Here is a 21,849-nt window from a genome sequence, read left to right on the forward strand (position 1 = left end):
CTGTGTGTGTGTGTGTGTGTGTGTGTGTGTCAGCTCGGCAGTGGTCGGCTTGTTTCATTCATTGCGGCTGACACACAGCATCGTTTGTTGGTCACTTTTGTTTTCATGCCACAGCAGCGCGGGGAGCTGTGCAAACCTGGAGCTGGACTTTGATCATCCCTGGATTTCGATCAGTCGCCTCTCTGGTGACTCGGCAGTGTTCAGACTCCAGGTTTTCCAAACACCTATTGATAACCGCTGATCGGTGTGCCCCACACCGGGGCCCTTTGACCTATATACCTTCTACTTGTATGCACTTTATGTCATACTAAAGAAATTTCGCCTTAATCGCCGTTTCCACTGTGCATATCCTTATTGAGAGCACATAAAAATTAAAAAAATTGTCACGTGTTACATTACAGTATGTACTTGTGCTCCTGGCAGATGTGTGACATGAAACATTCGCATGTTTCACAACTAATGAGTCACCACCTTTTATTTTCATGAGACCACAGACTTTCTGAACCACTCAAGCTTGTCTGAGCAGTTTTAATAATTTCACTAACACGCCCTGGTAATGTCAGTATTGCCTTGTTTGCTGTCTCCAGCCAAGTACAAGAGTCAACATTGAAAAATGCAGTATATTGGCGAAAGTAATTGCTCGATTGCCTTAACATGCATATAAACTTGAATGACATCTCATTATTAATTCATAAGGTTTAATATGATGTCAGCCCACCTTTGGAAGCTATAGCAGCTTAAACTCTTCTGGGTAGGCTTTCTACAATATTTAGAATTATTTATTGTAATTTCTGATGTTGGCCTGACTCGCAGTCTCCACTCTATTTTCTGTTTTGTATATATTTCTCCTGTTTGTTATTTATTTCAGCTGTCTTACTTTTTATAGTTAGTAGGTGACCTGTGCTATAGTCACAAATAAAAGGTTTTCTGGGCATTTACTAAGAGAGGCTATGAATCAGTATGGACATGAACATGCTTTATTTTTAAATTTGTCAAAATACTTAAAAGTATTAAATCTATCAAATTCACGTGACTGTACTTCTCATAGCTGTATGCCACCTTTTCTTATTTGACTGTGCAAAATTAAATTTGACATCTCAAAAATTTCTTTAAAAACATCGATCAAAATCTGACAGGAATATGAATAATTATGGATTAATAGACATTAGGGCTGCCACAAACGATTATTTTGATAGTCGACTAGTCACCGATTATTTTTGCGATTAGTCGACTAATCAGATCATCATCCATTGGACGTACAGCTTATTGCACCAGCAGCATCTGGTCTTATATAACTATCATTAGCTTACAGCTTGAAGTGTTTGTGCTAACTAAAAATAAAGACAAGATGGTAGTTTATTAATTTTTAATGAAATTTGCAGATTGTTTCGGTGAAGTTTAATAAACTCCTTGCTTTCTAAAATATAACAGGACACCGGAGTATTCTCCAGAGTCTCACACTTCTGATAATCAGCTGTCTGCTTGACAGTTTTAGCTGTGCAAAAACTATAACTTTAATCTCAGCCAAACCGATTTACTCAGGAACAAATAAAATACTAAAGAAAGCCAAACAATAACATTTTTAAGTTATCTAAGTGACTTATATATATGTTTAACCTGACTAGCAAAAGACGGCGGTGGGTTTGAAAACGATTTGCCGGGAGTCCGGTGTTCTCACGGCTCTAGTTAGCCTTGCCCCCGCCTAGCTAACGAGCTAGTGGGTAACAGACGTCTCCAAAAACGTCGGAGCGCTTTTGAAAATATGTGGTGTCTTGATAAACTGAGCAGATATTTGAGGTTTACACAGCTACATTCTCGCCTGAAAATATGTTAAACGTTTATTTTGTGACCCAGAAAGAATAATAAGAGTAAAGTTAAAACTAACTAGCTGCCGCCATTGTTGACAGCTGCGCTATGAATTCTGGGACACAGCTTCTTCTTCTTCGGGGTTTAACGGCAGCTGGCATCCTTGTACATGCAGTGCTGCCATCTTCTGTTTCAGTCCGTTATAGACTACTTGCACTAGGGCATGTGACGTATTTCCGTTTCCAAATAGTACCGCTTGTGCGTTTCCGGTACGTTTGCTTATCTATCGGTAGCTATGCTAATGTCGCTTCAGAATGAGTATAAAAAGGAAAGTATTTAAAACAGAACATTTTCAAAAACAGGAGAAGAAATACTCCGAGCATTGCTGTGTCCCACTTTGTTCAGCTTCAGCCAAATTTAATGGCATACTAAGTTTTCATGCCTTTCCGACCCATTCCGACTTGAGAAGACAATGGCCGGTAAACATACGCCGGGATCATTTCACGATCACCTCTCACACCAGGGTCTGCTGCAGACACTTTGCCAGTGATCAACTCATAGAGCCAACAACCCTCGATGGTCGAAGGAGGCTTATTAAAGGTGCTGTACCAACACTTTTTGAGTGGAATGGCTATAAAGTTGAACCACCGCGGCGTAGTGTTTGGGAGAGAACGGAGCGACGCCCTGAACTAGTTCCTCCTGACGATCAAGAAGAGCAAAGTCTTACAAGAGATCATGACTACTGCTCAGTCCCTGAGCCGTCTGCATTGGACATATCTGCATCAGCTGCAGAAGACCTGTCCAAAGACGTGGAGACTCTGAGGAAGGAAATACAGGAGTTACGTGTCCAGCGAGAATTTGGGTTACAGCGTTTTGCTGGCTCCGACACTGACATCCGATTCTATACCAGGTACACCTAAGTTCTATTCAAGCTAACTGTTTAAAATATACCAAGGTCACCATCAGTTAAATTTCGAAAGTTTTTCCAGTCTTAATGAAAACAAAATAGATATTTACTTTTCATCTCTAATCTGTATGCTGGTTCGGTTAGTGACAAGGAACTATTCAAACAATCAGGCATTGCTGAGAAGTTGACTGAAGACATGGCAGTGATGGTAGATAAGGGCTTCCTAATCACTGATTGTTGTAAATGCAAAGTGTACTGCCCACCTTTTCTATCTAAGCAGAAGCAGATGCCAGCATACCAGGTTAAGGAGACGCAGGCCATAGCCAGACTCAGGGTACATGTGGAGCGAGTCATTAGGAGGATCAAACAGAACAAACTTTTTGATAGCATCATTACCATGTCACATGTTTATAATATCAACCAACTGTTTGCAGTGGCATGTATGCTGTCAAATTACCAGAACACAGCATTAGTTAAAAAATGGGTTAAGTGAGACAAGATGGATTTTTCCCAAGACACCAGTGCCAGTAACTTATGGAAAATGACCTGCAGCTGAGGCCACTACAGTTGCATTTCTTCCTTCTCAGCTGACAATACTTGATTACAGAACTGGTACTTGAGTGCTGATAGTTGAGTTTCAGTTATTGATAATTCAAATTCATTGCAAATGTTTAATGTTAATAATACTGTTTAATTATATTACTATATTACTATTCAGATTCAACAAAACTGTTTATCAAAATTATAAAGTAAATCACTAAATCGTTTTAAAATCATAAGTGACATTGAGCTTTTGGAACATCAAAAATACCATTTGTCATTTTCTACAGTTCAGTTGTGTTATTGTCTAAATGTATATCAGTATGCTAGGCATGGAGTTTTAAATACTTACCATGTAAATAAGTTCTGCACAAATTCAACGTTTTAATGTGTGTTTTTAAAAATTAAATTGATGCCATTGCTTAAATAACAGTTTATTGATGTCACATAAAGGTAACATGTAACAACAAAAGAATTCATGAAATATATTGAAAATAAAACATCAGTTATTTTGTTCCAGCCAGCCTGAAGGATCTGTTTTTCTTTTTGCTATGTTTTCACTGTTCATTTTTTCAAACAAAGGTATCTTGGCATATATATGTAAAAAAAGAAATAGTCTGCCTTTTCTCTGATTGCATTGTGCACATCTGTATCCATGTATATTCTTTGCACTAGGTAGTCCTCTTGTGCCCACACAACAAAGTCACACCACTGCATCCCACTGATGAGCAGTTGTCCTTGCACTTGCCAGTAATATGCGTGGCTCTTTTTTAGTTTAGGGGTACCACATTCCATCTGCACATATTTGCAGTCAATAAAGTTTTGTACATTGGGACATTTGAATTCGACGAAGCCAAACTGGGGGTATTCATTGGGGTCAAAAACAACACCATCAGGAGATGCAGCAAGCAATGGGGTGAATGACCAGACCACAGGGTGAGTAGTTAACATTCATTAGCCTACTATACTCTGCTGCTATTGCAGGCTCCATCTCAGTTCCTCTCCTCATGTCTGCTGTCTGCCTTGTTCCCTTCAATATACGCTCTGCTAGTGACTCGGCCGAGCTCTGGCCTCTGACGTGACACACCTCCCGAAACCTAGAGGCAGTCACTCTGGGCCTGCGGAGCTGATGCCACTCAGACGAAGAGCTTTGCTCACGTGTAGCTTCCTCTATTTTGTGAGCCATTTCCAGAGTTACAGACAAGCTTTTCAGATGCAGAAGCTCTTCTTCTGAGCACACAAACACACAATCTGATGGCAAGATGTCATACCCCTCCAGAGGCAAGTGCGGTGTTGGTGGTGCATCGCGGTGTAGTGTGATGTACCGGGTTGTCAAAACCGGCTGCTGATATGACAGAACACTGCCCTCCTGCACCAGCCCAAAGGCACTTTCCACAAGGGGCTTGTCAGGTCTCATGTTCATTGTGGTCACAAGTGGCCTGTCCTCAATATTAAATTTTGCATATGCCTCCGTTATTCTGAACAAGCAGGGATCTGGTAACGGACCCACCATGCCTCTGTAGAAGCCACTCCTAAAGAAAACATCAATGACAATAATGTAAGGGAGAAGGTTATTATACTGAACAACAACTAAACTAAAAACTAAAAGGTGTAAAACAGTGGTGCATAAGTTAGAGACTGGGATGTATATGTACATGACTGAGTTAGCCGTCTTCAGAAAGTGTAATGTTGTATGTAAATTAATACCTATTCTGACACATGTATGTATGAAAAAAATAGCAACATACATTTGTAACACGTGAAACCAAATTTTACAAATCTAATTACCGTACTCCAGTCTGGGCCATCCTATTTGGTACCGGCTTAGTGAAGATCATGGAGTTGATGGGTCCTGGCTTCACACCCTAACAGAAGACACATTTACTATGGATGGTGTTGCTGTTCATATGTAAACATGGACTAATTCAAAAACTTTAACCTCATTTAAATTACCACTGTCCGTGGCTTGTGCCATTGCTGTTCAGATTCCGTGCAGCTATGCACAGGGGGGACAACCGGCACTCTGAGTTGTGAGTAGTGTGCTGTTTGGAAGAGCAGTGCCACTGTGTGATTGCACATAACAGCGCCTGCCACACAGGAGCACTGGCTATGTGTCAGTATCACCGGCGATGAATCCAGAAGCTTAATGTAAGAAGAAAGAACGAAAATTAAAAATGTAACATCTTCATGGAAGAGCCGAACAGGAACATAGTTCAGTGTTATGGTTACGCACCCTCCTGAATGCTTAGTGTTTCCTTCTCTCCCTATTAAAACAACTTAACCATGCTTGATAACTGTAATAACTTAGATTGTGTATATTTGCAGTATTAACTTGTTGTCAAATGTTTCTGATCACCCAAACACACGTTGATTTAACTATCTGACTAGTCAAATTAGGAGTGATAAAGCAGGGAGACAAGGAAAACATTCAAGTTGATGGGCCTTTAGGAATGAACTTAACTAATGCTTAAATGAACTGAACCCCACTGAACGGGGATTAACAACTTTACACAGCTTCCTGCCTACACTTAGTCTGTGTGGTGCCTCACTCTTCCTCATTGACCTGTAGCACAGGGCTCTCACACCGACCTCCCCTGACAACCTGTCTTTATTGGACACTGAATAAAGATACAAGTACCATTAGCATTATTTCTGTATTACTCATTTCAGCATGTCTTAAACATATATATTTTACACTTAGCAAGAGTAGCATTAGGTAGTTAACTACCTCCATAGTTAGCCAACTACCTAACGCCATTATAACAGTGTCTAACTACAAAAGTGACATTAGTTAAGAAAACCTCAACTATAGTTTAGGACGACATAAAACACCGTTTAAGAAAACATGTAATGTAGAGAACTGACATCAAATGAAGGACATAGCGGAGTAACGTAGTGTTTGCATTTGACGTTAGCTAGCGTTTCTTTGTCGGTTAATTTACGTTTTCTTACCTTCGTAGTTGTGTATATATGATGCAGCATATAACTTAAATCCTTTATCTAATTTGCTGGCGGGGGTAGTCATCACTCTGCAAATCCGATGAACATCGGTGATGTTCAATTTTGGGAGCTCTTGTAGGCAGCGAGTGTAGAACATCGCCATGGTTTAACCGCACCGGAAGCACTGGGGCAGGACTACATAGAACGCGGAAGTGTTAGTGCAAGTAGTCCATTACACTCTTAAATCCTGCTACTCATTCCTGCGTCCTTTGTGATCTTACAAAGCTTCAAACGATGCGTCGACTATTAAATTAGTCGTCGACGATTTTAATAGTCGACATAATCGTGACTAGTCGACTAATCGTGGCAGCCCTAATAGACATACCTACTTTAAAGCTGGGCCATCCTGAGGCCCTCCAAGGTATGGAGGCCTATCTCCCCTCACCACACTCCCTGCCAGTGGCTGATGCCCTCAGATGTCGGTGCATTGGTGGTTCTTGGTATTCAGGGCTGGGCGCTCGGGTTACCCAGTGGCTGCTTGTCAAGTCAAAACAACTTTATTTATCCCCAAGGGGCAATTAAGATAGATGACAGGGGTTGGTGCCCGTGGCTTGGTTGGGCCAGTTCAGGGGGGTGGGGGGCCCTCAGGCCTCTGGCCCCTGGACCTGGGTTTCTGTCCACTCTGGCGCAGTTGGCTGCTGTTATTTACTGTTAGCTAGATTATTGCGATGGTGTTGTGTTTATTATGTTGCTCTCCCCTTTGCTTGTTTTCTCTTCTGTTTTTTCTTCTCTCAACAGGTTTTTTTAAGTGCCCTTTCTCACTGTCCCTCTTCCCCTCTGTCTTTTTTCCCTCCCTCCTTCCTTCCTTCCTTCCTTCCTTCCTTCCTTCTCCCAGTCATGTCTGTCCCATCTGTAACAACTGAAAATAAAATAAATGCATAATAATAATAATAAAGGTCAATCAAATGGACCAACATGGCAAGGCCATTATGTTCCACTTAGTAAAAAGGCAAAATAAAAAAAACTGGTGAAGTGATAACAAGTTCTACTAGTAGCTTTAAAAATAGTCAAAGGGAAAAACCTATTAAAAGGTAAAGTTTTTACTATAATTTTGACTGACGTCCAGCTGAAGCTCAAGGATGTATATTAAAAAATGTGCCAGGTGTGCTACACTCTTACTTATTGTTTGTTTTACACAATTTTCTGTGTGGATTTTTTTTTGTGGAAAGCTGTGGTTATTTGCCGAATCTCTTGAAGTGGAGTCTTTTGTTCCTAAAATAAAAATAAATCAGTCTCAGCTCCTCTCAGCTTTCTTATTGGAAGAAAAATAATGTTGTTGGTCAGACTTAAATGAGTAGTTGGCTGTTTGGGAGTAGAAAAACTGTCCATTCTAGCAAAGCTTTTATGTTCAACCATTGTAATAAACTAGAGTTTATATTTAACTTTTACCAGCTTGTTGTGTCCGTCTGTGTCTGTACAAAGCATTACCAAAAGACTGGGTTGTTTTGAACTGGTCAGTGGGATTTTTTTTCTTCTTTTTTGCTAGTTGCTTGGTCTTCAGTTTGATATCTGTGTAAAGACACATTCGCTCTTCGTACACTCTTAACAAAAGTAGCAGGGAGGCATACTGATATCTTGCCAGCTTCAGAACAATGGTGCACTCTGTTCCCTCAGTAGTGCCTGTTGGGTAAAATTTTCACCTCAGTGGGTTCAGATGGTTTACTCAGTCCAGACCTCAAGCCTGAACATAAAGAGATTCTACCTGCAAGCCTCAGCTCAGGGCACAAAGTTTTTCTCTGCAGAGGTTTGGAGTTACTGAGGTCTTTGGAGTATACAGAGAAAACAGTATTTTGTTACTGTTTTTGCTGAAACCATTCCTTCTTTCAGAACCATTATACATAGTAATCATTTAGTCGGCGAGGAGTCCATTTTATTTGACATTTATGTAATATATTACTCAGATCATTCGTTTCTAATTCTTTTTTAATTCCTTATTTGTAAGTTTAATTTGCCAGAACCTGTTAAAAACTTTCAGATTATTATTTTTACGAGCTCGCTTATATCAGAGATTGTTTGCTAATTAAGAAGAATGACTCCAAGCACACTCTTCTGTTTGGTAGCAGGAGTGACTGGAGCTCAGCTGTGATGGTCCCCCAGTGAGGTGCAATACACTAATTGGCTCAGAACATGTTATTAGGCTGGTTACTCAAGACTGTTGTGAAAGTCTTTGAAAAGATTCAGGTCCCTGTGTCCAGGATGTGGAGCGACACTATCATATCACAGTTACCAGTCTTGCACATTGGATGGTATGACTTTTTTCCCCCTGCATTTGTGAAGCTTTTATTATGATGCGTCTATGGGAAATGAAATGCGAGCTTGGCAGATTCGCTGATGTCTGCAAGGCAAGATATAAACATCTTGTCCTGTGCCAGGAAAACTCGAGCAATTGCTCGGTACCTCCACCCTGATTTAAATTAGGATAAGTGATTTGTGATATGCTCCTGAAGTGAGTCCCTTTTATGGATTCAAGGCCATATAAACTCCACAGTTGATAATTGCAGTGCAAGAGCATGCATGGCTTTGGAAGCAGTTATTGTTCATGCAATAACTGAGACAGGCAGCCGACTCTCCTAGGAGGAGCCACTGAAATCCCATGAAGATGAAGGTCATGTCCCAGTCGGACCTGTTGAGCTTGGCTCTCAGTGGAAACCTTATGCTCCGGAGAGAATGAATGATAAGGAAAATAAAAGACTGAACTGCCTTTGTGCCCTATGAACTGCGCATGTTCTTTTTCTTGTTGATCTAGGTTCAGATAAATGAGTGAAATAGTCTTTTAAACTGTGTGTGTCCTTTTCTTTTTCTAAGGAAAAGACTTTTTAAAATAGTTTTGGATGTATTTCAATAGCAGAGGCACAACACCTAAATAGGGAGGCAGAGAGAATAAGCAGAGCTTTGAGTAATTAGAAGTCAGGTCTGTTGACAGATGTTGGACTGAGCGTGCAGTTTGACTGGCCAGAGGTCCTGGTCAGGTTCTCCTGCTGTGGAGGCGAGCTGAGGGCGTGCCAAGACATTCCGCGTGTCACTTTCTGTACAGCCGGCCCACTTCTCTCTTATTTAGTAATTTCCTTTAGGGAAAAAAAAGTAAGCGGACTAAAAGGAAGTGAGATTGCTTACTTGCTGACTTTTCAGTCAGTTCCTTTTAAGAGCTCGGGGAAGAAGGATTGTACCTGTCTTTCTAATACTGTCACCATTTGAATCTTCTTTTTATGAAGCATTTTTAATTATTATTATTTTTTAAATAATGGATTTTACAAAAATGCAGGAAGCAGCGGAGTGCAACATGAAAAGTAGGTTTAAGGGTTTTTTTGGGTAATCTTTTCTGCTGTTCCCTTTGTCAAGAATTTTTAACTCTGACTGGAAAACGATAATCTTCAATATCACTAACTTGTGTTTTGTTTTTTTTACATTTTCCTCTTCCTCCTTCTCATCTCCTTCAGTGCATCCCATGTGGCAGGGACCCCTCGTGGTACCAGGAGGGGATCGTCAGTCGCCAATTGATATTGTCGTACGCAAGAGCATCTTTGATTCAAAGCTGAAGCCTCTGGTTACCAAATACGACCCGCATACTTGCCAACAAATCTGGAACAACGGTTACTCGTTTCTGGTCGAGTACGATGACACTACAGACAAGTCCAGTAAGTACTCTTTTGTAATCTGCATGTATATATTTAGTTAAAATACTCCAAACAGTACACATTAAGTTATTCAGGTAATTACTCCCTAGAAACCTAGAAAGTAAGATTACAGTTTGTACCATGTAAGTTCCTCTTTGTTGCCTGCTCAGATGGCAGCAGGTCTGTAGCTTCCATTTAAATCGGGAAGAATTTAAGGGAAATCTCAGCTGTAGGAATGTATGTTTTGGTCTACACAAGGGGATTATCTTTTCCTGCACTCCCCCTTAAAGAGCACTCAATATGTAGGAAAATCCAGTAAGCAATACTGCTCTTAAAGGTGCCATGTGGGCTGTCATGTGACTTGTATGTTTGTGCTGACCCTTAAAAGTGCAACGTACCCTGTCCTTAAAGTGTCATTTTGGTATAATTACTGGGGTGTGCCAAAACACTAACTTTACTACCCATTAAGATTCTAAATATAAATCATGTTTTGGTGAGATTACAACAATACACTTTATAGGGTGTCACATGCTGCCAGTCTTTGTATTAAAAGCTTTAAAGCTTAGTCTGCGAGAACAATAACAGGTTTATAAACTTCACTTTGTGAAGAACTTTAGCCTTTATTTTTTTGACAACAGAAACCTTTATGCTGCTGTATTTGGAGAACGAGAGGCCTTGTCAGTGTACAGATACTGTGAGGACAATAAAACATTATTCTTTCATAGCCTCGTTCTCACCTTAATGTTTCCTGGATGTTTGATGTCAGTATTACTCCCTGAACAACCTGTTTCTGAACAGTCAGTCTTTGTCTGATAATTTCCACCCTTTGAAGGAGGAAACAAGTAATTAAAAATTCCTTGAAACATAAGCTATTTCCTCTGGACGAATCCATGTTTGATGCACTGATTTTTCATGTCCTTGAACTTTATGGTTGCAGCGCTACAAGGGGGCCCCATGGAAGACAAATTTAGGCTTTGCCAGTTCCACTTCCACTGGGGTGAGACCAACGCCTGGGGCTCAGAGCACACCGTGGACAAGAAGCTGTTCCCCGCTGAGGTACAGCAGTGCTGCCACCTCCATACACCAACACAAACACATGGAAAACATGGGGTCACGTAAATGTTCACAGCCATCATTTTTACCATGAATTTATCCAAGTCCCCTTCTGATGTGCACTAATTTTCACTAATGTTGTTTGATTATGTCGCTGGTCAATCTAAGAGCTCGTAACATTTATATATTACTTGGAAAGTATGCACAAGATTATGTGTTGTGGGATTTGTAATTTATGCTGACCATATACAAGTTGCAGTTACACAACTAAGACAGGCTCACCTGGAAACTCTTAAGGTTTTAATTTAAGAAGTTGAACATTAATATTTATATGCAATAATAATAATATGTCAAAATGCAGCTATTTTATGCACAGTTCCTTATTTTCTGGGTTTTAATTTTAATAGGATAAACTCGCACAACAATAACAGAAGTGCTTATTTTTCATGGACGTCACCAAAGACTGGCTTTCCTCCTTAGTGGTGTTTTGCTAACCTTCACTGTGGCTGCTTTTAGTGGTTGTTTGTGGGTCTTTCTGCTTTTAGTGATGTTCAGCTCCGTCTGGTTGACATCGGGGAAGAGACTGAGCCAGTGGAGATTATTCCACTTCTTTACCATTAAAACTTCAGCCTGAAAGGCATTGTTTTAGTTCTCTCTTATTAAAAGTCTGTTGCACATCTATTAGTGACTGACTGAATGGACTTCAGCATCAGTGCAGTAAATTCAGATGTTAGATGCTTTTTAATAAGATTGTTTTTTGTTTGTTTTGTTGATGTTGTTGTTGTTTTTTTTTTTACAGATTTTGGATTTACAAGATTTTATTTTTTTAACAAAAGCCACAATATTAGCATCACCTGAGATCAAAACACCACCAAGTACATGAGCGTGTTCATACCTGTAACAGCAGTGTTCCCCTATGCACACACTCTGTTGACGCTTAAAAAGCCCTGACCTTGCAGCAGCTGGATTAATGTAGCATGCTAAGTGCAGAAGCACTGCACACTGTATGCTATTGTTTAACGAGCCGCTGAATGGAAACTCACATAGGTATTACTTAAGAAGCAGGTAATTGAGAGAGAGGGGAGGGGGAGGGGGGGTAATTCGCTGTCAGTCATTTGCAATTACTTTCTGCATCACTGGATCTTTACATAACCCCTCACTGAACCCACTATTGTATTGATGCTTGCCTGAACTCAACTCAAGTAATATTACAACCCCAACTCCAAAAAGGTTGGAACGCTGTTTAAAATGTAACTAAAAACAGAATAGAGGGATTTTAAAATCTTATAAACCCCTACTTTATTCAATATAGAACATAGAGATGGACCGATCCGATATTACGTATCGGTATCGGTCCGATACTGACCTAAATTACTGGATCGGATATCGAAGAAAAATAAAAAATGTAATCCGATCCATTAAATATCACGAAAGCACCTCACAAAACTTGTAACACGCCGTAACTCGCCTCAGAACGTTAGCACGTCGGAGCAGTATGCATCACGTGATAGAGCGGCTGTGGCATGCGGGACCTGTCGGTGGTCTGGATAGCATGTGGAGCTTCGCTAGCAACCCGGCATTTCATCTCCGACAAAGTTATCCCCGAGAGAAGTAAAGCAAGTGTGTAAGTCCATCTCTGAATGTTTGTAAAGCATTCCTGCGTTAAGCTTAACAAGCGACTGCCTCTTCTTGCTGCTACTTCAATCATGAAACTGCTTAATGATCAGCTGATCGGCTTTTCTGTCGGGACTCCATCTCTCTTCTTTGTTTTTGGCCCACTTTGCACCAGAAAGAGGAAACCAGCGGCTGAACAACAGCAGCACGTTTAAGCTTGATAAGCTGTTGTTAGAATGTATTTAATATTACTTTCTACTCGAGGATCCTTTTCTACGTAGCTGACGGCTGGTAACTGTGCAGGGGCGGATCAAAGTTTAGCCAGGGGGGGCGATAGGGCATTAACAGGGAAAAGGGGGCACAAAGTCATACTTTTCTTTCTTATTCTCATTTAAAATGTCTAGCTTTTAATAAATAATTATCTGACACCCAAAGTTTTAATTTGATGTAAAATGAATAGAAGTCAATTACTGTATATAGTAACTATTAAGTCTAATATATATACCCTAGTAAGCTATAGTACTTTTTCCTTTGGGAAGGTACCATCTGTGCAGTCTGCAATTTTGTTGAAGAAAGATGTTGAATCTATTTAATATTTCTTGAAAAATAATTGATTTCTGTGCATTTTCTTTCACACTGCATCAAATTAAGGTTGATTACGTCGATTAAGCATCATGAGGTGGAGCGTGAGGGGTGGTTCCCTATTTTTTATTTATTTATTTTTGTTGTTGCTGGGAGTTGGAACCCTATTAGTTAGGTTGCTTAATATTTACGCTAAGTACTCTTTAAAATACCAGAATAGGGAGGATGGTGTAGGTTTAAGTTTATTAGATTGATCAGTATTTCGGAACTATGAAATATTTTTTTTTGCATATAGGTATAACAGAATAGCTTTAGTGTAGTTGTTGTTTTAAACTTGAGTATGAACTTATAGAAAATGCAGCAAGATATTTAAAAAAAAAAAACAGTTTTGTTGATTAAAAAAGACTACCGTATTTTCACGACCATAAGACGCACTGTACTAAAAGGCGCAGTCTCAGTTATGTGTGCCATTACTGTATTTAACACACACATAAGGCGCACTAGATTATAGGGCGCATACAAGTACCGTATGCGTATTTAAAAATAAAGCGGGAGCAAACCTGAGTTCGGTACCTTACTCACATTTCTATTACCAGTAATCGTCATCATCAACAACACACAAGCATACAAGTGTGCATATTTAAAAATAAAGCAGGAGCAAAACAAAGTTTGGTACTCACATTTTTATCATCAATCAAACCCATCGAAGTCCTCATCCTCTGTGTCTGAATTGAACAGCTGCGCTAAATCTCCATCAAACATGCCAGGTTCACTTTCTTCACTGTCAGAGTCACTTTCCGTGCCGTGCGGCTCCTTGGAAATGATGCCAGCTTTTGCGAAAGCTCGAACAACAGTGCCAGCAGACATGTTAGCCCAAGCATCTACAATCCATTGGCAAATTGTGTCGTAACTCGCCCGGCGCTGCCTTCCACTCTTGGTGAAACTGTGGTCTCCATCGGTCATCCATCGCTCCCAGGCCGCTCGCAGCCTTACTTTGAACGGGCGGTTCACACCGATGTCCAGCGGTTGGAGCTCCTTTGTCAGGCCTCCCGGAATGACAGCAAGCTCACAGTTCATTTGTTTCACTAGTTTTTTCACATCGGCTGTGAGATGGGCACGCATAGAGTCACAGATTAAGAGCGATGGTGATGCGTGGAAAAAAACCACCTGGTCTCCTTACATACACCTCCCTCAGCCAGTCTTTCATCATTTCCTCATCCATCCAGCCCTTTTCATTTGCCTTAATGATGATTCCTGCTGGAAACTTCTCTTTAGGCAAAGTCTTTCGCTTAAAAATCACCATAGGCGGCAGTTTCTGTCCATTAGCATGGCAGCCAAGCACAACAGCAAAAGAAGACTTTTCATACCCCGTTGTGCGTATCGCTACCGTGCTGGTCCCCTTCTTCTCCACAGTGTGACTCACCGGGATGTCAAAAGTGAGCGGGACCTCGTCCATGTTAGTGATGTGGCTGGGCTGGATGTTTTTGTCGGCGATGCATTTGCTGCAGTAGGAGCGGAAGATGGCCAGCTTTTCCTTATAATCCGCTGGAAGTTGCTGCGCTACCGTAGTCCTGGTCCGGATGGAAAAATGGCACCGTTTCATAAAACGAAAGCACCAAGACGGACCTCCTTGGAAATGTTCAATGTTTAGGTATTAATGTTTCTCCCAAGCTTGCAGATCTAACTAAATTAAACCATATCCCACTTTTAAAGAAGGTAGAAGATGATCTGGCTAGATGGAAATGTCTACCCATATCATTCATGGGAAGGGTTGCCGCTATAAAAATGATGGTCTTACCAAAAATAAATTATTTATTCTCAATGATCCCAACTAAACCGCCACAAGATTGGTTCAGATCTCTAGATTCATGTATGTCCAAATTCCTTTGGAAAAATAAACCCCCACGTATAAGCTTAAAAACACTACAAAAGACCAAGGATAAAGGAGGATTAGAACTACCTAACTTTCAGCACTACTTCTTAGCCAACAGGCTTCAGTTTATCTCAGGATGGCTAAAACACACCCTCTTAGATGAACCTTGGCTAGATGTAGAACAAGCACTCTGCAATAATCTAGAGATCTCAGACCTACCATTTATCAGCTCAAACATCCAACGACATGAATGCTTTAAAAGCATCAACATCAGCTCTTCTCTGACAGCATGGTGGGAGTTTCTAAAATTGACGGCGTCTTCATTAATCCCATGCAAACGTACACCTATCTGGAACAACCCTGACATATTACAAAACAATAATATGATAAACTTTTCAGATTGGAGTGATAAAGGAATCAAATATTTAGAACATATACTAGAAGGAACAGAATTTATTTCATTTGACGGACTAGTTACACAATATGGGATCAACAAGAAAAGATTTTTAGAATATCAACAAATTAAATCCATAGTAAAAAAGAAATTTAAACCGGGTCAAGTTGAACTACAAACACCACCAAGTGTGGTTCAATTTCTTACTCTTAAACCCCCCAAATTACTATCCAAAATATACAGAATGCTTTCTAAAACAGATGAATCAATATCACTTCCTATTGCAAAATGGGAAGCGGATTTATCAGTTAACTTAGACCTAAACTTCTGGTCTCAGATTTGCTTAAAAACCTTTCATCTAATTAGAAATCCCAGTCTTCAATTAATTCAATACAAAATATTACATAGAGTGCACTATACAGGTCATCGGATGTTCAAGATGGGCTTTACGTCTACCAACAACTGCTCACACTGCCAAACCAATTCACCGGACAATTATATCCACGCTCTTTGGTTCTGTCCACCAGTTCAGAAGTTTTGGCGCGAGATATGTGAAGACTTATGTAACATTCCAACTTCCCCCTTAGTGTGTTTGTTGGGCAGCTTAGATAATGTCACTTCAGAAAAGAATATCGCCCATATGGTTTTCACTGCCCTATGCATAGCCAAGAAAACAGTCCTCATGAACTGGAAAAATAAAAATAATCTTAATTCTAACCAATATAGAAATTATCTATTAGACTACATTAGTCTTGATACAGCCTCTGCCACCACATCAGATCAATTGCTCTGGGCTCCTTTGATCAGCTCCATCACCTAGTGGGGGTGGGGGGTCCTAGTTTGGTCCCGCCTTCACTGTTGTGATTGGTGTGGGGGTAGGGACAGGCTTAGGGCGTCGGGGGGTTCCCCGGAGGCATCTTCCTTGGGGGGCTCAACCCGGGGTAGCGGTCATGTCCGGTTAGGGGCTCTGTTGGCTCTCCGGTGACTGTTTCCTCGCGGCTGCGTGCAGCGGGGCTAGGGGAGGGTCTGTGCTGACGGACGTGGGTTACTGACCTGGTAGCCTGGCTGGCCCTGGGTGGGTCCGGGATGGGCGTGAGGTTCTGGGGACGCTCCGTCTCTGGGCTGGGACCCGGACCGGGCCTCGGGGGCTTGGGTCCTGGTTGGTGTGTTGCCGGGGTGGTGGGCGGGTGGGTGCATGGGGGCCCAGCCCTGGAGCAGGGTGCCGCCGGTGCGTCGAGCCACCTGGGGGGCTCTTCAACTGGTGGGGGAGATTGTCACATCTTGCAGGAGCTTTCCTCTCCTCAGGAGCTCCCTCTGCAGGAGGGGGAGATACAGGAGAGGTGGAGGAAGATCTCAGCCTGGGTGTTTATTGTCTTATGTAGTCTGGAAGATGAGTGGATGGTGGGGTGGGTGCAGTTTTCTCTGTGGTGGGGTTGGGTGGACTGTCCCGGGCTCTGTGGGGCCGGGCGGCGCTGCTGCACTGGGCCCGGTCTGGATGGGCCTGGGCCCCCTTTCCCTGGCGGGTCGCGGAGTATGGGGGTGCCTACTGGGGTCAGCGGGGGAGCTGGCCCCAGGGAGGGGTCACTTGCCCCTCCCTTCCTTCCCTCCCCATCTCCAGCTGCCTCCCTCTTCCCGCTCCACCACAACCACCCACACATGCAGGGCCTTGGAGTAGGGGTATGTCACCAGGGTGCAGAGGAGGCTACCCCCCCCTCTGTCCCCTTCTGGCTGCCTCTGCCTCAATTTTATCCCACAACTTAGACATTCACATTACTCACACTCTCATTACACATACATATAGGATCTTGGGGGTGGGCACGATACACGGAGTCCAAAGTACCATCAGGGTGTACACCCCACCCCTGGCATCGTTGCCCACCTCTCAATTTTAAATACACGTAGACATTGAGGGCTAGCAGGAGGGACCATGCGCTTACCTGCTGCTCTCTGGCAGGTAGCTCCATGCCCTCCTGGGTTTTAAATGCACCTTAGAACACACATGCATCAACATTACAATGAGCGGGTGGAGGGAGGTTTGGAGTCTTCTCTCACCCCCGTTCTCTGCGACCTGCTGGAGCAGGGGGGCTAGGACTAGGAGGAGGAGTTGGCCGTCCGACTGCGGTCTGGAGTGTGGAGCCTTCCTGCTGCTGCGGAGTCGGGGCGGTCTGCCTCCCCCCACCGCAGGGAAAAGGGAAACACCACCTGGGTCTGGGTGCAGTTCCCCCCTCCAGGGGCGGGGGCACCTAGACCCGGTTTGTAGAGTACGCTTGGGGAGTGTGATCGTGTGTACAACGTCTCTTTATGTCTGTCTCCACGTTGGTTGAGTGTGGAGTAAGTGCATATGAGAGCATGAGGGTGGGAATGGATGTTTGTATCTATGTGTGCTTGTATGTCTGTGTCTATATGTCAGGTTGGGTGTCAGGCGCCACCTCTCTGGGGACATCTCAGGCCCTCCAAGGTTTGGAGGCCTATCTCCCCCTACCACCACTTCCCCTGCCAGTGGCGGACCCCCTCAGACATCGGTGCGTTGGTGGTTCTTTGTGTCCGGGGATGGGCGTCCAGGTACACACCGGCTCACTCCTTGGCGGCCGCTTATCGGGGCCTGGAGCCTGGGGCTCGCTCGGGCCACTTCGGAGGTGGGGTGCCCCCGGCCTCTCGGCCTGGGGCTCGGTCACTCAGGCGCAGCTGGCTGCCGGCAGAGCTCACGGGCGCGTCACTGCAACTCCCCCTGGCTTCTGCTCCGCGGCTGCTGAGTGAGCCCTCATCTGGGACTCTCCTCAGCTCTTTACGGGACAGTGGCGCAGCTGCCCCTCTGTTGGTCTTCCTTGGTCTCTTGTGTTCTGGGGGCCTCTGGATGTCTGGAGTTTTGATCTCCTCCACACCTGCTTCACGCCCTGGAGGACGGGGCTGTGGCCCCCCCACACCCTCTAGCAGATTATTACATGAAGGAACCTTTTAAAAAAACAAAAAACAAGCGCGTCCATGCTCACAGGTGTACACACGGGTGATCACACCCACAAACTACACCCTTTTTGGCTCCTACCTCAAAGCACACTGTGTTCTGTTGATCTTATGTGCTGCACAATAATGTTTAACATTTAGTATTTACTGTCATATTCCCATATATCATTGTGATGTTGTTTATTCTATTACTCTTGTTCTCTTCTGCTTGCTTTCTTTTTTCTTTCTCAGCAGGTGATCCAGGTGATTGATATATGCATTTTTTTTTTCTCTGCCCGTTCTGTTGGTTTTTGTCTTTTGCCCTTCTCCCCCGTCCCTCTTCTCAGCTGTTTCTCTTTCCCTCTTTCTTTCTCCCCTTCTTTCCCCCAGTCAAGTCTGTCCCGTATTCAGTAAGTGAAAATAAAATAAACAATAAAAGGTGAATCAAATGGAAAAAAAAAAAAGAAATAAAAAAAAAAAAAAAAAAGGAAATGTTCAATGTTCATCTCTTCAGCTAGTGAAACTGCTTTTAGCCGAATGGTGACCGTCGAAACGCTTCTCCCGCTCGTTCTTTGCTCGATGATCCACCGCTCGAGTCTTTCCTCCAACTCGGGCCACCTCGCCTTATGTCCGCGGAAACTCAGCTGCGTTTTCTTGACCTGCCGGAGCTTGTTTTCTAGCTTCCTCCATTTGTGAACCATCCATTCGTTAATCTTAAATTCTCTCGCCCCTGCTCGATTTCCATGTTCCTCCGCATAGCTGATGGCCTTCAGTTTAAACTGTGCTTCATAAGCATGTCTCTTTGCCATTTTCAGGGTTGTTAAAACAACGATGTTCCACATAATGCACATATCTGTCCTTTTATGCAGGTATGTGCGATTGTCCGGTATATACGATCAACGCCCACACTTCACCCTTTAGCGTTCTCATGGTGTTCTCTACTACGTCCTCCTTACAACACACAGGGCGCGCTGCGCTATAGGGCGCGCCGTACTTTTTGAAGAAAATCTAAGACTTTTAAGTGCGCCTTATGGTCGTGAAAATACGGTATATCGGATTCATATCGGTATCGGCAGATATCCAAATTTATGATATCGGTATCGTATCGGACATAAAAAAGTGGTATCGTGCCATCTCTAATAGAACAATATATCATGTGTTTGAACTGAGGAAATGTACAATTTTCAGATTCCTTGTTATCCACAGGTTAAAGCTCTATCATGCAAAGAAGAATCCATATATGAGCATGATCTGGAAATGCTTGTCTTGTTTGGGACAAATCTAATTTAAAATGGACTGAGGCAAAGAGGAAAACTGTTGTTTGATCAGACAAATCAAACTATGAAATGCTTTTTGGAAAATTTGTTTCTTTTTTTTCTTTTTATAAATTTTATTTTCAGTCACAGCAGCATGTTAACAAAAAAACATTGAGCATACAGTAGTATGCTGTTCAGTATTTACAATACCCCAAAAGATAACAGAAATAGAAAAGGAAAAAACAAACAAACCAAAGAAACCCCTACAAAACAACAAAAAACAAATAAACAACAACAAACAAATATAAAAATAAAATGTATAAGGGACATTCAGTGTACAGTTAACTATGATAGTGATATAGAGATATGGCATCCGGTCATGATAAGGTGGTCATTTTAAATGTTTCCATGTACATCAGGAATGGCTGCCATGCCTTAAGAAATTTGGTGGTTGAACCTGCCAGTGTATATCTCATCTTTTCTAAATGTAAAAACCTCATGAGCTCTGCAAGCCACTGTTCATGTGTGGGAGGAGCTTCCTGCTTCCATCTTAAAAGTATAAGGCGCCTTGCGATAAGTGAAGCAAAGGCAATAGAATTCGAATAGCATTTTGGCAAAGTGATGTCTTGAGGTATCACCCCAAAGATAGCCGTTAGAGCAGAAGGATCATATTTAACGTTATACATCTCTGACAGAGTGCTAAATATAGACACCCAATAGTTATGAAGATTGGGGCATGTCCAAAAGGTATGAAGGAGCGAACCTGTTTCTGCTTTACATCTGTTACACAGAGGGTCAGCTCCTGGATAGAACTTGGCTAACTTTTCCTTGGAGATATGTAATCGGTGTAGGACCTTAAATTGAAGGAGCCCATGCCTGGCACATATCGAAGAAGAGTGTACCCTCCGGAGAAAAGATTGCCAGAGCTCATCTGTTATAGTCATCCCAAGGTCTTTCTCCCACTGTGCTTTAAGGATGAAGAGAGAAGGAGATTGAAGATCTAATAGTATAGCATAGATTTCTTTAATCGCCCCTCTCTTATGAACGTTTATATTAATAATTTTATCCAAAGAAGTTTCCTCAGGTAGTTCCGGAAATGAAGGAAATCGACTCTTTACAAAGTGACGAACTTGTAAATAGCGGAAAAATTTTTGCCGAGGAACATTAAACTGCTTCAGGAGCTGCGTGAATGAGGCAAAAATCCCATCTACAAAAAGGTCTTTGATATTTCTAAGGCCATTACTTTCCCATGTTTTAAAGGCAGAATCCATCATGGAGGGTGGGAACATATGATTTGAGCAGGTAGGTGCTTTAATTGACATTAAGTGTAACCCCAACCTTTTCCTACATTGCACCCAGATTCTGAGCGAGTCATACAACAAAGGGTTACGTTTATAGGTGTATAGTTCTAATGGGAGAGCTGAACTCAACAAAGCTGATAGGCAAACTTTGCCACAATTGATTGACTCAATTTGGAGCCAAGCTGGAGTCTCTGTAGTAACATTACTCATCCAGTACAGCATATTACGAATATTTGCTGCCCAATAATAAGACTGAAAGTTTGGCAAGGCTAATCCACCCAGTGGCCTAGTCCTCTGCATGAAATCTTTACGAATTCGTGGACTTTTGCCATTCCAAATAAATGCAGAGATATGCTTATTCAGTGTTATAAAATACTTATTGGGTAAGTAGCATGGGATACATTGAAATAAATAAAGGAACTTGGGTAGTATGTTCATTTTGATAGAATTGATGCGGCCAGTTAATGACAGTGGTAAATTGTTCCATCTCTGAAGATCTGTCTCAGTATTTTTAAGCAGCGGGACAAAGTTTCTTTCATAAAGATCTTTGTGGGTAACCTTAACCCCCAGATAGGTCACATACCCTGATTTAACGTTAAATTGAAAATCTGAAAATGAAATCTTTCTGGCTATAGAGTTGACACAGAGAAGTTCACTTTTATGCAGGTTCAACTTGTAACCTGAAATATTACCAAAACATTCAAAAATGGCAAGAGCACGGGGAAGAGAGCATAAAGGCTCTGACATATACAGCAGGAGGTCGTCAGCATATAAGGATATTTTGTGCTCCTGGTCACCTTTGAAGATGCCCTTAATGCAACTGTCAGCTCGCAGTTTAATTGCCAGTGGTTCAATTGATAATTGATAATGCAAAAAGAAGAGGGGATAAGGGACAACCTTGTCTCGTACCACGGAGAAGTGGGAAATAAGAGAATAACGAATTTGTTCTAACACGTGCCATAGGTGAGG

At 42.2% G+C, this 21,849-nt stretch overlaps 2 protein-coding genes across 3 annotated transcripts in view; one reads left to right on the forward strand and one right to left on the reverse strand.

Moving 5' to 3' along the window:
* The window catches only part of ca5a (carbonic anhydrase 5a), a 31,351-nt gene that overhangs the window by 571 nt on the left and 8,931 nt on the right, over positions 1 to 21,849 (forward strand). For both annotated transcript variants that reach the window (XM_085414667.1, XM_085414668.1), the window contains exons 3-4: positions 9,691 to 9,888; positions 10,805 to 10,923. In XM_085414667.1, the coding sequence (XP_085270793.1) occupies positions 9,691 to 9,888; positions 10,805 to 10,923 (317 nt within the window). The remainder of the gene's footprint in view (positions 1 to 9,690; positions 9,889 to 10,804; positions 10,924 to 21,849) is intronic.
* Positions 3,009 to 6,356, reverse strand: LOC146666551 (uncharacterized). The gene is made up of 5 exons (XM_085414665.1): positions 6,206 to 6,356; positions 5,759 to 5,871; positions 5,207 to 5,395; positions 5,042 to 5,118; positions 3,009 to 4,785 (listed from the first exon to the last, which is right to left on the reverse strand). Exons 1-5 carry the CDS (start codon positions 6,354 to 6,356, stop codon positions 4,146 to 4,148), a joined length of 1,170 nt encoding a protein of 389 aa, XP_085270791.1. The 3' UTR covers positions 3,009 to 4,145.

Source organism: Rhamphochromis longiceps, linkage group LG7 (assembly GCF_057381845.1).
Source record: "Rhamphochromis longiceps isolate RC_006_pf linkage group LG7, R_longiceps_female_GT1.1, whole genome shotgun sequence".
Lineage (NCBI taxonomy): Eukaryota > Metazoa > Chordata > Actinopteri > Cichliformes > Cichlidae > Rhamphochromis > Rhamphochromis longiceps.

Excerpts from the sequence above, each read along its gene's own strand:
- LOC146666551 (XM_085414665.1), bottom strand. The coding sequence starts at position 6,356 with ATGGCGATGTTCTACACTCGCTGCCTACAAGAGCTCCCAAAATTGAAC. Across the intron at positions 5,872-6,205 it reads ATATATACACAACTACGAAG|TGTCCAATAAAGACAGGTTG; the intron begins GTAAGAAAACGT and ends ATCTTTATTCAG. Across the intron at positions 5,396-5,758 it reads TAGGCAGGAAGCTGTGTAAA|CTTCTGGATTCATCGCCGGT; the intron begins GTTGTTAATCCC and ends TCTTACATTAAG.